Below are 17,159 nucleotides of genomic sequence, written 5' to 3' on the forward strand. Positions count from 1 at the left end.
AGTGCCAAAGGTTGTATTTTTCTGATTTCTGAAAATGTCGAATATCTCGAAAACCGAGGAATTTTCACTAGACATTCATTTTTGAAATGCCCTAACGTCTTCCTACACGCAGGTATAATATATACTATCAATTTATTAGGCCATATATGCATGATCGATAGTATATAATATATGTTTTTCAACTCATAAAATAACAAAAAAATCTCGAAAGAAAGATCAATGTGGGGGTAATAATTATCACTACATTTCTTAATTTCATAATTGTGGATCTAGGTTCCAACTACACATTCGATTGCCACACTGAATTACAATTCTTCATTCTGGATTTTCAATTCGACCACGGAAATTATAATTTGTGATTCGAAAATAATTTATGGCTTCATAAAACCTCTTGAACGTCATAAATTATTTACAGTCCTGAACTTCAAGCTCCTGTGAAAAATGTTGTGAATCGAAATAGAAAGCTATTCCACTGATTTATACCATGACATGTCACCTTACACTGAAATGAACTGTGTTTTTACCTAGAAATCTATACGTTTTGCTATTCGGATTGTACCGCATGTGTTTCGAAATGGATTGTGTATTCACTCCCACGAAAAACGGCTGACAATTACTCAAATCGTCTCCACTATCTAATTCGGTTTCTAAATTGCACGATATACTATTTATTCAACAGAGTGACGCAGGTACTGTTGTCGAATTATGGAGACAAATCTGTTTTGTGGAAATATTGATGACTTTGTATCTGCTGTTGACATTCTAATATTTCACACTTTATATTTGCGTAGGATATATTCGAAGCAAAATCGCGCATAAGTTTTTCATTTGAGTTTTTTCCTGATATTGGTTTTCATTAGGTATATTTCACAAAAAATATCAACTTTCACATCTATGATCCGATTCCGAAAGATCGTCATTTCCGTTTAGAGCACTGTGAATAGAGAGTGACAAAAATTTACCCGATCCTTAATTTCGATCACCTTAAAATAATAATAAAATTTATTTTCACAATTAACGCACAATAAAACCAATGAGAATATGATAGATCACATTTCACATCACATCGGATTAGTTGATACAACTATCACAGTTAGCCTGTATCATCGGCTGTATTTCCAAAAAAGCTTGCTGTTTGATTTTTTTAATATTTACTGGTTTAATAATTAATGGAAGAGCTAATGCTCTACAGTCTTATGCACATTAATTCAACATTATTTTTGCAAAGAGAAAGTCTGACAGATGGATAAAGGTATGGTTGACTTTGGCTTTTATACTGACACACCAGTGACTCACTCTTAATAAGGCATGTGTGGAGCTCATTTGAAGCTGTGTTATGTCAGGAGAATCTAGGACAATGTTAGTGTCGTCTGCATATACAGGGTGTTCCAAAACTGGTAAATCAAACGTCACACCACGCTAGAGTAGACCAAATACTATCGAATGACATCAACATTAGTTCAGCGAAAATGTACCGTTTCCAAAATAATTAGAATTTTATGAAAATACCATAAATTGCCGATTTTCGAACTATTTTTTTTTAATCACAGTTTGTTATGAAGGATAGCGATTTTAGCTCATATTAATCCTAGACTATTGTATTATCACCCCTAGTTAAAATTATTCAAAGTAGTTAATTGAAACCTCAGTAAATGTAAATAAAAACAATTTTTTTTTACATAATTTTTATAACTCGGAATAAACCCTATAGGAGTGAGAATATAATAATCTAGGATTAATATGGGCAAAAAACGCTATCCTTAATCACAAATTGGTCCTGCGATTGGAAAAAATACTTCGGAAATCGGCATTTTAGGTTAGGTTTTTCTTGGAAACTGTACATTTTCGCTGAACTAGTGTTGGTGTCATTAAATAGTATTTGCTGTACTCTATCGTGTTGTGAAGTTTTATTCACTAGTTTTCGGACACCCTGTATAATTACTCGATGAATTTTCTGGTCTAAGCCTTCAGGAGAATCGTTTTTAAATATCACACATAGAAGAGGCCCTAAGATACTCCCCTGCGGTACTCCTCCGCTGATGTTCTCCTCAGTGGAGGCATAGCTAACTCCATTCACCATTACCTCGACTCTCTGCTTGCATATCAGTTTCAGCTGTTCGTTTCTGACATTATATCTCTCAAGCTTTCACACAAGCAGCTTATCAATCAGGTCAAAGGTCTTCCATAGATCAATAAAGATCCTTTTGATCTCAAACCCACGTTATAGTCTGTGTTACTCTGACGAGATCAAACAAGATCGAAACCACCGTTAGCATTTTCCGCCTTGGAAATTTATAGATATTATGGATTGTTCACGTATGTTATTACCCGTTTAATTGTTTCTGACCACTGTGTGCTGAATCATACAAATCAAAGTTCTGTGTTAGATAAGTAAGGTATTTATTGAAATTTTTCACTGAGCCTTCCCTCAGTTAAGCTGGTATTTCTAGGCTTGATTTTATTTCGTGAGCTAGATGTGATGTTCCATATCGTCTTTGATTTATTTTTAGAGTTCTTCATTTTATCTTCAATGAGAGATTGCTTTTGGTTTCTGAGAGCCTCATCATATTTCCTCTTGGTTCTTCTATACCGAGACAGTTCAGAAGAATTTCCTGTATTGAGAACAAAGAACTTATGGAGTCTACAAGAATTGGTGTAGAATTCTGGTGTTTTTCAATAGGCTCGTTTCTGGAGATTTATTTCATTCTTTAATGCTCTTGATAGGAAAAGCATCCTCAAATAGCTCCCTCTACAGGCAGTGGAATCTATTTCATAGATATCGAATGCTTCTAAGACAGCATCCCAATCAGTATGTCTTAGATGCGCCAAGAATGTGCTTATTGAACCATCATCAAACTGCGAATCATCTTAATCTGTTGTGTCGAAGAAATAGGTTTACCATAGGTTATGTCAATTTTTCGGCCTGAGTGATATGACAGATGGCCATATATAACAGCTGCCTTGACTTCCGGAATATTCGTGACAAAATTGTCTTTACAAGTAACTGATCTTACTGTTATTGGAGTTGGTTCACTGATGGTGAGCTTGGCACCAAAGCCTATGAAACTAGAAGAATCAGGCTGCGTTTTCTTCACTAGAGATCATACAAGGCGATGATGAATTTCACGAAGAATAATATATTATTTCAGTGGAGAAGGGGACCGGTACACACAAACTACCACCAGTTTTCCCTTTGTTGACTTCAACTCGCCTTCTGAGCACTGAAATATATTTTATATGCTCAACTTCTGACGATCTAGTCTTTCTGTGCTATTGCGTGATTCACGGCAGTATTCGAACATTCTGGTTAATGATGTTAATTTTCAAATGTTCAGTTTTTGATCCTGCTAATGAATCAGAATTATTCTGTTCAGCTTATGGTTTATGTGAAATAGAAAAGTCCTCTTGATTTTCTTTGGAATTTGTATGGGTTTCTCTGAAAGCCACTAAATAAACTGCGTCTACGTTCAGGAGTCTTTCCTTTCATTCCCCTTGGAATGAAAAACATAAAGGACAGCTAATGAAGTTCACATGGCTAAATGCCCTGATTTTCGCCACAAATCGTTCTCATTAGAATATGTGAAAATTACTGAAACATGTGTTCATACTTTCATGCTATAGCATACGACTACCAGTAATGAATAACTTCATGCTTCATGCAAATGTACCATAAATTGACGTGCCACCAACGTAGAACTGCATAATTCGAAGATTACATCAATGGTACAAAATTATTTAGGTTATTATTAAATTTGACACTTGATTTATGGCGAACGCATAAAAAGACGAGTCTACTAATCGGACAGATGAGGTCGAATAATTTTATTTTTATTATAGGCTTACTTCTAGGTTTGGAATAAATATGGCGCCTCATATTTCGTTTTCTTGCAATAACTCAGACCGCTAAATATATGACGTGACCCTCAGAAGAGATTTTTTTGTCAAAGAATCCCTGCTGATAATTTTTCGCATTGATTAGCTTTCAAGCAGAGTAGGTAGTAGAGTCCATTTAGAAGGTATAACGTCAATGATTTGAATGACATTTCACCTAGCATGAGTACGTCTTAATGACGTAGTCAATCCTACATCCCCTCATCCCCAAGAATTCATTAACCAATTTTCAATATTTCAGCTTCCTAAAATTTGCAATGTTTTTTCAATGCCTAATTCCTGGTATGCATGTTTTCGGCAATTTTTTGTGGAAAACCGAAAACCGTTATCTACTATTTTGTATAAGGAAGAGTATTATGGATAGACAAAAATACTCAGATGTGGATACCCAATACACAAATTTCCAGAACTATCCGATGATTCATATTCCCTAAACTTCTAATAGACCACTTACCGTGGGACACCCTTATATAATAATAACTATAATACTCTTATTACTTTAACAAAGCGCATGACAGTCGCGAACCTTTTGTGAAAAATCAGTGCTTAGCTCTTTTTTAGTGCTCGACATAGCGCTGGTGGTAAGGTGTTCAAGTAAGGAGAAAGTCTATAATTTTTCGAAACTAATTCATTCCAAAACTGAAGCATTAATTAATAATAAACACTTCTGTGATACAATTCACACGCTACTGAAACGTTTATACACCTCATAATGGACTCCATATAGATTATGATAAAATATGCAAGAATAACAATTAGTCATTTTCCTCGGTGAAATGTATCTTTAGATGCAATGACTATTAATATTCATGATTTTTTCCATGGAAATGTTTAGAATTTTTTTAAGGCGTCAGGTTATTTTCATTTTCCGGAAACGTCCCTAATTATGAACACGCAAACACTTTCCGGCTAGAAATGTCCACTGGAATATTTTTAATTCACTAATTGACATTGATCTGGGTTCAGAAAAGAGGATGATCCAATTTCAGCTAAGGATTGAGGGTAGAATATTGTTTTAATGGGCATTGAAATCAACTTTTTTTTCTTCAACTAATTATACGAAATGTTTTTCAACTACCTACTAACTTTCGGTAAAAAACTACCGAATTTTATCGACCCCATGTACGAATATATTGTATCGAAAGAACTGGAGGAAAACAATAGTTAGTTGATTGGACTGGACTATCACTTACCTAAAAGTTCTTTCCTTATTTTTTGAGGAGCTGCTGCTGCTCGAGTAGAGCCCCTTAAATATGGCATACGAAAAGCAATTTCTATTTTTTTCAAATCCAGACTAGGTACTGACAGAAATCAAATTGAGCAGATATTCTGTGAGACCGAGAAGGTAATAAAAATAATTTGGTGGTGTTTTTCTATAATGGCCGCATGATATTTGACGACTAGATAAAATTAAGTTAGCATATAATTTCATTTTTACGACTCATGCTGGGTACCTACCTATTTGTTCAAATTGAATAAAGCTATCAAAAATAAGCTTTTCAATGGTATAATGAATAAAGAATAGAATTTCTTGTGGAACTAATCTCACAGTTGGCTTTTTGTACCCTTACAATTATACAGGGTGTTTCACGAGTGGTTGGCCATAGTCTACTTTTGAATGAGGGTCATCTAGGCCTATCAGAAAAATTGCTCCTTTTGTAGCCAAAGACAAGATGAAGAAACACAAGAATTTCTTTCGAAAGTACAGAGTGATTTATGGATTTCAGCCTTGAAATTTCGTCCGCTTATTGACAAATTACTCTTTAAGATGGCACATGCAATTTCAATATTATCGGGACATTCTCCAGAATATTGAGAATTTCCTTTCAAATCTTCTCCAAGATATTTAAAAACAATATTGCTAAAAGAATGCGTTCATTTGTGAGTCGATATAACAAAATTTCTAGTTGTCAGCATGGTTTTCTGAAAAATCGATCCACTCGGACAGCTGCTGCTTGTATGCTCAACGGCGTTTACAACTCTCTTGATGCGGGAAATCAAGTTGCAGGCCTCTTCTTCGATCTGTCTAGAGCGTTTGACTGCCTTAACATAGGATTCACACAAAAGAAATTGTTTAATTTGGGTTTTCGGGGTGTCTTCCTGGAATGGATGATGAGCTTTTTATATGAGAGGAATAGGAATAGGAAATTGATATAGGTGTTCCTCAAGGGCCGATGCTGGGACCACACATTTTTATTATATTCATTAATGGCCCACCCCTAAGTTTGCTTTTGGAAACATTGACTATTTTTGAGGATGACTCATCGATCGTGGTTTCAGCAAGATCTTTTGATGAGCTCATTAGTCTCTTGAAGTATTTTCTGTCATTATTTGTCAGCTGGAGTAGACAGAATGCTCTGATTGTTAACGTGGACAAGACTGAATATATCTATTTTAGTAAAAATAATCAGAATTTTATAAAAATACCTAAAGTTGCCGATTTTCGAACTATTTTTTTCAATCACAGGGTCAGTTTGTAAAATAGGATAGCGATTTTAAATCATATTAATCCTAGATTGTTGTTTTATCACACCTAATTAAAATTATGTCAAGTACACTGCGCAAAAAAATTAACGCACATTCTGAAAATCTCAATTTTAATGAAAGTTAACTCTACGTTGACTTTATAACTTATTTTTTATGTTCTCTCGGGAAGGTTTTGAACGAAACAAGACACATTAAATGGAAGAAAAATTCAGGATTTCACCAATCTTATGTGAAAGAAGAGAAATGAACAATTTTCAAAATACTGAAATGCTGATAAGTGATTTAACACTTGGTATTTCCACCCCTTGCGTTAATTACAGCTCGGCAACGACGGTTCATACTCAAAATGAGTGATCTTAAAATGTTCTGATCTAATCCTTCCCAGATTTCTCCGAGTTGGATTCCTAAGTCATTAAGAGTAGATGGATGATTTTCTGAACTTCTCAGCCTTCTATTGAGGTTGTCCCAAACCTGCTCAATCGGATTGAGATCTGGACTTCTTGCTGGCCATTCCATTCGAGAGACTTCAACCTCTTCAAGGTACTCCTGAACGATGCGCGCACGATGGGGTCTGGCATTATCGTCCATAAAAATGAAATTTTCACCAATGTAGGTATGGGGCAAATGGCACTACATGCTCTTCAAGAATGTTCCTTATATATTTATCAGCATTCATAGCTCCATTATCAACGACCAATAAGTCTGTTTGCGAGCAGTCAAAAATATTCCACCCCATACCATAATCGATCCTCCCCCGAAACCAGTAGTATTCAGGAAATTGCACTGAGCATATCTTTTATGTGGTTTGTGTTGTGTGGTCTGTATACAAGGGAACGTCGATCACAATGGTAGAGGCAGAATCTAGACTCATCTGTGAAGAGAACTCTTTCCCAATCGGTCTCTTCCCAATGGATATGCTCTCTCGCAAAATCCAAACGCGCCCTTCGATGGGCTGGGGTAAGAGCTGGGCCTCTTGCCGCGACACGAGTCCTTAAATCATATTCTCTGAGGCGATTTTTATTGTCTGAGTGCTAATTTGCACCTCATGAGTTTGCTCAAGCTGAATTTGAAGGAAGTGAGCGATTCCAAACCGTTGTCTCAACGAAGAAACTCTCAAGTAACGTTCTTGAATGGCAGTTGTTACCCGTGGTCTACCCTGTCCTGGTCTTCGGACATTCATACCTGTCTCCCTGAATCGCTGCAACATTCTGGACACACTTGTATGGGAAACTCCAAACCTTTCTGCAATTCTTGCGTATGTCCACCCTTCTTCTCGCAAAACTACCGCTTGGGCACATTCCTCTTGGGTCAAATTGGTGGGTGTTTCGCGTTGCATAGCGATCTAGTGTAGAAAATCAAACGAAAAAAAAACTATTGATCACTAGAATTGATCGAGAACAACTGATTTTAGAATGGAGCTAATACATTCTGATGTGCTCAGTATTCCAGGTAATAAGAGTAGAAAATTTGAATATGCTGCAATGTACCATGACATTATATTGTATAACCACTTGCCTCTGCGTTTAAATGTCTGGACGAGAGGAGTTTCAAAAAAAAAGGCTGAAAACTATGCTGGTACAGAAGGCATACTATAGCATCGACGAATACATGAGAGAATGTACACTGTAGGCTTTGGTTTTATATTTTTCATTATTTTTGCTTTCTCATATCTGTTTTTATTTCAATGTTACATTGTTGTAAAATTGTTTTCTCTGAATTTAATATGTATGTGAGGACTATTTCTTGTTTGTGCTCAGTTAACTCTAAATTCATCATTATTGGCTATTGTATGATTATTACGTCGTGACAACTTACATTTTGACTTATCCTATACATTTTATGTCTAAAAGGACTAATAAAGATTTTTATTATTATTATTATTAATTCAATAAATACAGTAGATTTTTCAGTTCCGGTTACCTTTAGGAGATCAAATGGCAAAGAGTCACAAATAAATAAATAAGGCACGAATGTAAAAAGATCGTGATAACATTAAAGCAAGTTGTATATTCCTTTTCTAAGGGATTAATCGTTTTCCTAAGATGGCAGGTGAGAAACAATTTTTCCAGCCATAACCGATATCGGAGTGTCGAAAGCACAACAATGAGTTTTCTTCGCGGGGACGGACTCCAAAAAAAAATAACTCGAGTGTGTTGTTGTCGTAAAAAAAACCGAGAGGGAAATGCAGCTCCCAAAAGGCAATAAACAATTCTTCATAATGTGTCATTTAGTTTTCCAACCGGTTAATCCCGACCTGGATGCGATGTCTGGGTCGTTACCGTCCCTATATCAGATGTGCGCTGCATTGAACAAACATGTGCACGGTGTGTGTTCCAGTGCGGTCACTGCAAATTGCGAACCAATACTCAACAATGATGAATGGATCCCCTGATTTGATGAAACGAATTCCATCGATACGATATTAGGTGATTTCACGTCTGCAAATGTGATACTACATTGCCCAATTATTATTATTATTATTGGCTATTATGAATGATTCTGATTTGAATTCCTCTCGTTGTAGATGACTTCCATCGGTTCTGATGAAATTGTGCATACGCCGTTACGAAACTGAAAGCATGGGAACTGTCGGCTGATTGCACCTTCACAGAGGTGTATTCCTTTTTTATTTTCTTTCACACAATTGTTCATTATTTTTATAATGATCGAAATATTCTATTGTTCACTGGACCAAATACATACAATTTGAAATCAGGGAACACCATACAAATTTTTCAACCTGATTTCGGGCATTCTCAATAGGGGTGGAGCAGAGTTATTAGAAAACTACACACCAATAGGTATGTTTGTTGCCAAGCTTCTCAAAAAATATCTGATATGCAGCAGAAACCTGAATTATTTGAAATCATAAAATACCTTCCGGCAAGTCAGCATGCTTAGTTGCAGGGTCGATCTACTCTGACAGCCATTTTTGAGTTTAGTTATAGAAGGTGTCAGAGAAAGAAGGCATGAGCGAAAATGCTCTGGACTTTTTTTATTGAATGTTATTTCAAAAATGGAAAGAAAGGAGTGATTGTGGAAAAGGATGAGGATATTGATGATGATATAGATTTTCGATTGTTGAGATATTTACCAAAAATCGCTGAGTGTACACAAGAAACTATGGCAAATTTTGCAGATTATACAAATATAGTGATAGGGGTGGGAGATCAGAAAGCAATAGATAGAAGAACACAACGCCTATTTTTGATAAAGAACTGGAGATAGGATGAAAATGAACTCATATACAGGGTGTTTTCTAATTGAATGTCAATATTCATATGAACATAATTATGTTCTAAACGTCTTATCTTTTGAGATACAGGGTGGTGGAGTTTTCAAAAATGAATCATTTATTATCAATATCTACAATACCACTTCAAATATTTCAATGAAATTTGTCCTACATGTATACTATGAATCCAGAGGCATTTTTCAAAATATTACTTTTTTCTTAATTTCCACCAGTGGCGTTCGTACTTAATTTGACCTACCTATTTTGGCAGACATTGATAATACGCCACAGATTTTTAATGAAATAAAAATTATTTCTGAAATTCCCAATCATTTATTACCAAAATTGATCACTTGACTTTTTTTAATCCAATTTACGGTTTCCGCTTAAAAAAAATAAAAACCATTTCTCTGCATGATCATAACAATATCCTTAATACATACATATGACAACATCACCATGCAGAGACATACGTAAATTTTATTTTTTAGGTGAAACCCGTGAGTCGGACAAAAAAGAGATCAAATTTGCTCATGTCGTGCCACTGACTGTCTAAATAATACCACCCTGTATCTAAAGAGGTAAGACGTTAAGGACGTATGTTCATATAAAGTTTTCTTCTTAAAATGGGCCCAAAAATCACCCCCATAAATATTGACATTCAATTAGGAAACACCCTGTATAACGAAAATTGAACAAAATGTTGTGTGTGAACATTTTACTGCAAGTCAATTGGAAACTGTTCATTCACGTAAATTGTTGTGTGCCCATTCAAGGGAAATTATTACCTTTGTGGTCCATTCAATGATTCCCAATTGTTATTTCATCAATATATTCAGAAATGCAAAGGTTTCATCAATTTCGTTTTGGGAATCGAGTGATTGTTAAATTGTTGATTGGACAGTCAATGTTTTATGAAACCTGCTGTGAGTCTTTTGTTCATTTATTAATCGGTTTGTTTATTGTGTCATAAAGAGACCATATCATAAAGTTATAGTAAAAAAAGCTTGAAAAACTAAACTGACGAGGCCTTGTATACTCTGTGAGTTTTTTTTTTGTGGTTCTGAAAATTCTGTAAATAATATGTAAAGTATTGAATCGTCTATGCTATGATGGTATATTGAATATTGGTTTATATTAATTTCTGACATAAATTGTACAGATTCAACTAAGTTTATCAATTCAAGACAATGTTTGCACATAAATAACACCTTCAACGTATAAAATATCACCATATACTTTTGTGTCCTACTCCAAGCTCTATTTGTTGTCCATAATTTTGAATTTTTTTATAAATTGCAAATAAAAGTATAGGTAGCACAACCGACAGCGTATCTTTTTCATTGATGATCAATCCCTGATCGCAAAACAAAACCATACTTTCGTTTTGTCGCTCAGGATGTTTGTTTTCTGGTCTCAACAAGTTGATATTAAAATTTAATACAAGGAAAAGAATTCCAATTTCGCGCCCCTTAATTATAAAACCGAAAATTAATTAATTAACTGTAATCAAACTGTTTTTTTGTATTTACAGTACATTTTAATCTCATTGTCAAATGTGGCAAACACAGGCCAAAATGCTGTGTTTAGTACAAGAGATATGAGGGCGTTTTCTATGTTTGGGCTCTATAATTTTTTATTGATATATTCTTGAAAGAAGTAGCCAGATGCGTCAGCTCTAGAAAGTACTAAAAATTTTACATTTGCCAAATTGAATATACCTTTTCAAATTTATATCTTAGGTAGTGCAATGTGGACACGAAACCACAAGATCATTTCATATATCTCATTCCTGTCATATAGAAACAAAAAACAATCATCACATTTCCACATATCCATTTATGAAGGTAAACTCAATTGGGGAAACGTACAATTTTCAGTAGGTACTTTTTCGACGTATCTGGCTACTTCTGTCAAAGAGATTTCAATGTTTGTCCTCAATTTCAATTCAATGTGGTTGAATATTGTGTTTTACATTGTTAAAAATAATTCTTATACATCAATGTATTGTTTGCAATATTCAGATCAGAGTTGATAGTATATACACGAATAAATATTTCGGTCTTGAAAAAGATCCAAACCTGTGATTGAAACGTCGACAATTCAAGAAGGATTCAAACCACAAATCTATTATTCCAACATTGAGTATTTTATATTTAGCAAATTATGAATTTATTATGAGATATGGGATGCATGAACACGGAAGTAAAAACATCAAAGATATAACTTTGAAGAATATTTTGGATCCATAATCAGCCATCAAACTCCTCTGCCATTGATTTGCAATAATGTTCAGTTCTAATTGTTGCTTTTACCAAAATCAAGTTGCTCATAACTCATGCAGTATTCGTAATAATCTAACACCCAACGTGTATCGATGAGCAAATTCCACTTTACACCCTCCTCAAATTCAATATCAATCTTCATGGGATAACATCAAATGAAATTTCATCACGGTAAAACGATATTCTGAGAACTGAATTAAGCACGTCTTGGGTGTTGAAATATTCCATCATTTCTACATGCGCCACTCCACGTTTCCTGACAGTTTGCTAACCGAAGGTTAGAACGGAAGTTATATGTCTCCTGAGATTTCATACCTAATTTGGTTTCCGTTGATGATGTCTCCTAGGATGGGGGATATTTTGCTCGCATTTGAGGCCTCCATGCTTCCTCCTCCACTATGACTGCCACGCGTAGACACGCCAGCGTTCGATTTCGTTATTTCGTTATTGATGAACCAGTTAGTTCCTACCCTAGAGGCCATTCTCCTAGTGTGCTCGCTACAGACGGTTGTTATAAATCTCTTAACACATAAATCTTGTGGTTATCGAGATTTAGCAACTTATGGAAGTTCTCCCCTGACGCAAGTTATATAGGTTAGATTCCTGCAAATAAAATTCTTTGGAGGGTTGTGCGGGATGATTAGAACATTAATTTTTACATTTTCATTCTTCAACTTTAACGATTATTCAAAACGAATGTAGGTTGAGGTTCAGTGAATGCGGAAGTCACGTTGAGCCCGATTTGGGTTGCAAAGGTCAAATTTCTGCCGTTCTATTTTTTCAGCAGCGACACTTTCCTCAAAAACTGAGGGCTACGTCGCCGATGCCAGCAACAAGTACAGTGCATCCCAAATTCGCTGTCTACTTTTTCATGACAAATTCGAAGGTGCTTTCAGTTTTCTGATATATGTTGAACTTTGGAAGTAACAGGGTCTTTTCGAAATTATGCATTTTCAGGGATACCGTGTATTATGAAAAAAATATTATTATTAGATACAAATAGGAAAATAAGGTGTTAACGCCATTCTAAATCATCATAGACGATGATAATGGTTCTTGATAATCTTGAACTTTATAATTACAGTCTCCGAACCACGCAATTCGAATTTTGATTATAGAAATTATTTTCAGATACTAATGGGCGTTTGCATCGTTTGTCTAAACAACGATTATATTCCTAAAAAACGTTTAATTCCTTGACCGGGTTGCACCGTTCCTAAACGTTGATTATAAGGCCCTTAAACGTCGTTTACTAAACGCAGAAATTTTCCCGTTTAAAGTTCGACTAGGGCGTCAATGGAAGAGTTCGGGAATGTTTGCCAGCTTTGTAAATATCAGGAAAAACTCTTTCAACGGAAACGTTTTTTTTTAAATTATTTTTGTACCTTTCGGTTGCTTTCATCATTTTACAATCCTTGAAATGTACCTATAGCTCTCAAATCCAAGTGTTATCAAAGAAAATCTATATTGAATGGAAGCGTTCAGGAACGTTTGGCAACCTTGTAAATAATAGAAAAAAATCTTACAATGGAATCGTATTTTCTTTCAATTATATTTTTGTGCCTTTCGGTTGCTTTCATCATTTTACAATCCTTGGAATGTCCCCGGCTTTCAAATCCAAGTGATATAAAATAAAATTTACATATATTCAATTTTCAAGGTGAGTTTTGACATTATTCAGTCATTTTTTTCGTGTTTCATGCATTATATTTTATAGACATATAGACATGGACTGTGCCTTCCCTTATATCTATGCATGAAATACGGTCAAAAAAAGTGACAGAGAGAAACACACTCACCTCTATGTGAACAAAAAAGAGACAGGTAAATGCCCGACGATCATTTCTCTCTTTCTATAAAGAAGACATTTTCATGCTGACATTGCTCAGTCCATGTCTCTATGTCTATGTTATATTTATGGTTTCATCCATAGACTTATAATTTATTTAATATTAGACTATGGTTTCATCACAGAACACATTAGTAGTTGAGGCGTTTTGTGATGAAACCATGGTCTAAGAATAAATAAATTATTAGTTTAATGAAACCCGCTGATATTGTTTTTGTCGGAATAGAATAAGAGAATGAATATAGTATTTCGAAACTATTGACGGGTGACGTGCTATACATAATAGCACTTAGTATAGGGTTTTGGTAGTAAACAATATACGAAATGAACTAACTAAATTTGATATTCTTACAGTAATCTTCAACATAGCTCATTACAATTAAGTATGAAAAACAATATCTGTCGAATGGTCCCCACGGCTTCTGTGACATCAGTTTGAAAATTGCGCACAATATTGCGAATTGTTTCCTCTGTTGAGCGGTTATGGAAACCAAAGTAATCAGGAATTCTGCGAAATGTCTTTATCAAAGAAGACTCATTTTAATAATGAGTTTTCAAAATGTGAGCACGATGTTCTACCCTGTATCACTGCATTTAACAACTTGTAATGTCACATCAACTCACTGTCATCAAACTATTGCACCCTATATATAATCTTTCAACATCAGGTACCTCTTATTGAAAAACCCTATATAAACCTCAGAGATTCATTGGTGTACGAGAATTATTACGATCAATGGTTGGGCAATAAAAAAAAAATGACTGGAATTAACTACTATATGATTACTGATAATAATCTGAATATTCTTGAAGGCGTTTATAGAATGAAGGCAGAAAAATTGAATATAGCACTTGTGTTCAAATAACCATAACCGGAGCGGTAAACCATCCATGTATTTAACTTTTTGTGGCTCCCATGAAAAATTTTATTTCACAATCTCTATGAAAATGTTGAAATCTTAACTTTTTGGCTCCAAAATACTGTTTTTCAACGAGCGTTACACTTTTTCCTATGTCTCGTGCGGAAAAGTGAAATTTCTCAAATGAAATATTTCACAGTTTTTTAGTTAAGTAGTTGTAGACTATTATCTGCAATGTGAAGAGCCGTAACTATACCTTTCAATCGTTATTCAGATATTTCTATTTTCCAACTGAAACGACAAAAATTATGTAAAGCTTTAAGTAGGTACTTTCAACTTCAAGCAATCATTCAATATTCAGTAAAAAACTTTTCACAACACTTCAACATATAAACAAAAATGATGATTGAAATAGATATAAATCCAAAATAATTCTGTTACCTACTCCCTATAATCATAAAGGTCATAAAGTCCTAAATTCAAAGCAGGTGTTATCCAAGATCCATGCATATAGTGCATCGCTTCCTTGAGTATTTTGATATTCATAAATCACTTGTGATTAATGAGCCATTATTCACTAATATGCTGAAATCATTGGAATGATTGCCCATTTAGGGAGGAATGGATATATTGAAAGGAATAGAGATATTTCTGACAATAAAGTGAGAAATTTTAGAAATGCTTGATTGCTCGGCTGTTTCTGCTAGTTCCGGATTAGATAGGTGAAAACGTTGAAATGTGTCCTGGACTCAATTTTCGTGAAAAATCCATGGAAACAGTTTTACAATATGTCCATTTATCTTTAAGATCACACGAAAAAAATTGCTCTTCAAAAAAATATATATGTCCCTGCGTTACTTCTACACGCCAGGCAAAATCACCATTTTCGAAAGAATTCTATGAAACCATTGAACACAAAATTGTCCACTCCAAATAAATCTCCATTTCTATGATACGAATGAAAACTTTCCATTCATAGAATTTTATTTGTTAGTTGAAACATCTATAACTTCAATGAAATCATGTAATTTATGTTACACTCAATTTGAATAAATATCGAGAATATTTTCTATAATCCATTTTAAAAGACCTCATCTTATATTATATTATCTTCAACTTTTTTTTTTCATCCCATAATATTCTGTTCAACATTGAAATTCCCTTTCATCCTTGGATATTCCTCTCATATACAGAGGCGTAGCAAGCTCTTGTGACACCCGGGGCGGAATTTCAACATGTCGCCCCCCAACCTTACATAACATTGTTGAGCCTTTTTTGTTTGTTAACAAAATTACAAGTCTTTATTTGAAGTGTTTGAAACATGGGCATAGAGGTGTGAAGGGCAACACGTAAAATATTATATTTGAATGAAAAAAATCAGTTTTTTTGCACAAATTCAATAACTTATCAGCATCTTTTCTTTCAGAACTTCTTTTTTCTGACTTTGCTCTCTGCAAACTGAGAAATAGTCTCATCAAAGTCGATCCCCCTGGCTACACCATGCTCATTGGATAAAATAGCCAAGCAAGATAGTCGAGCTTGGCTCATAGTAGATCTGAGATAACATTTTATAAGCTTAGTTTTGAAAAAACTCAGAAACACATAATGTAAGGTAAACTCCAAGTGCTAACGTTAAATTTGGAACAGAATCTGGAAGCTCATACTCGACATTAAACTGCAATAGTCTCAAAGAACTCCACTTCAGAGCTTCTTCTTCAGGAACGCTAGCCGAACTTTTAAAAACCTCCTCAGACGTGGGATTTCTTTCAAAATGTCTTCTGAAGACATTTCTTCATAACTCCAAACTAAACTGCCAACTAATTCTAGCAATTCAGTTTCTGAACTCTTCAGCAAGTTCTTGGTCTGCAAGATAGCACACCTGAGTGATATCACTTCCATGCCTTGGCAACGAGTGTTTATTTTTAGTTGAAACGTGTCAATGCACCCTAACATCGATCGTCCGATATCTGTTTCTCCGGCATAGATTTCCTTCTTCTGAAGGTTCTTCTTTTGGCGGTAGGAATTTTCATCTCGTCACAAATACCTTTCGCAAATTCCATTGCCTTTTCCACAAGAATTTCCCTGTTTTCAATCAAAAAGGCCATTAAACTTCTCATTCTGATGAGGCACTTTTCGACACTGTAGGAATAAGTGTCGAAAAGTTCCTCATAAGAATGAGAAGTTTGAAAGCCTTTTTTCTTCTAGTGCACTATTCCATAGACTCAAATAGCACAAGAATGAGAAATCACATTCTGCAGTTAATAAAGTTTAAGCTGCTGGATAGTTTCTGAAGGGGTCACAAAGTTCCTCAATGCTATATCGGCAATCTTCTTGGAACTTTGGAATGCAGTCTTAACAGCTTCATACTGAGCACTCCACCTTGTCAGTCCTCCTGCTACTTCTCAACAGATCGACCTTCACTAAAGTGCGAAAGTGTGCATATGTAGATTACCTAACTCTGCTCCTCATCCTATCACATTTCGAACTATCAAAACGCATGGGAAAACAAAACTCACCCAAATTGAGCTGCCAACTGCCAGATCGAAGAGGTC

At 34.9% G+C, this 17,159-nt stretch overlaps 1 protein-coding gene across 1 annotated transcript in view; it reads right to left on the bottom strand.

Moving 5' to 3' along the window:
- Window positions 1-17,159, bottom strand: part of LOC123306806 — a 634,033-nt gene that overhangs the window by 477,872 nt on the left and 139,002 nt on the right. Inside the window, exon 2 of the mRNA XM_044888961.1 lies at window positions 12,214-12,501. Coding sequence (XP_044744896.1) covers window positions 12,214-12,380 — 167 coding nt within the window. The 5' untranslated portion in view covers window positions 12,381-12,501. The remainder of the gene's footprint in view (window positions 1-12,213; window positions 12,502-17,159) is intronic.

The sequence above is a fragment of the Coccinella septempunctata genome, chromosome 1 (genome assembly GCF_907165205.1).
Source record: "Coccinella septempunctata chromosome 1, icCocSept1.1, whole genome shotgun sequence".
Taxonomy (NCBI): Eukaryota; Metazoa; Arthropoda; class Insecta; order Coleoptera; family Coccinellidae; genus Coccinella; species Coccinella septempunctata.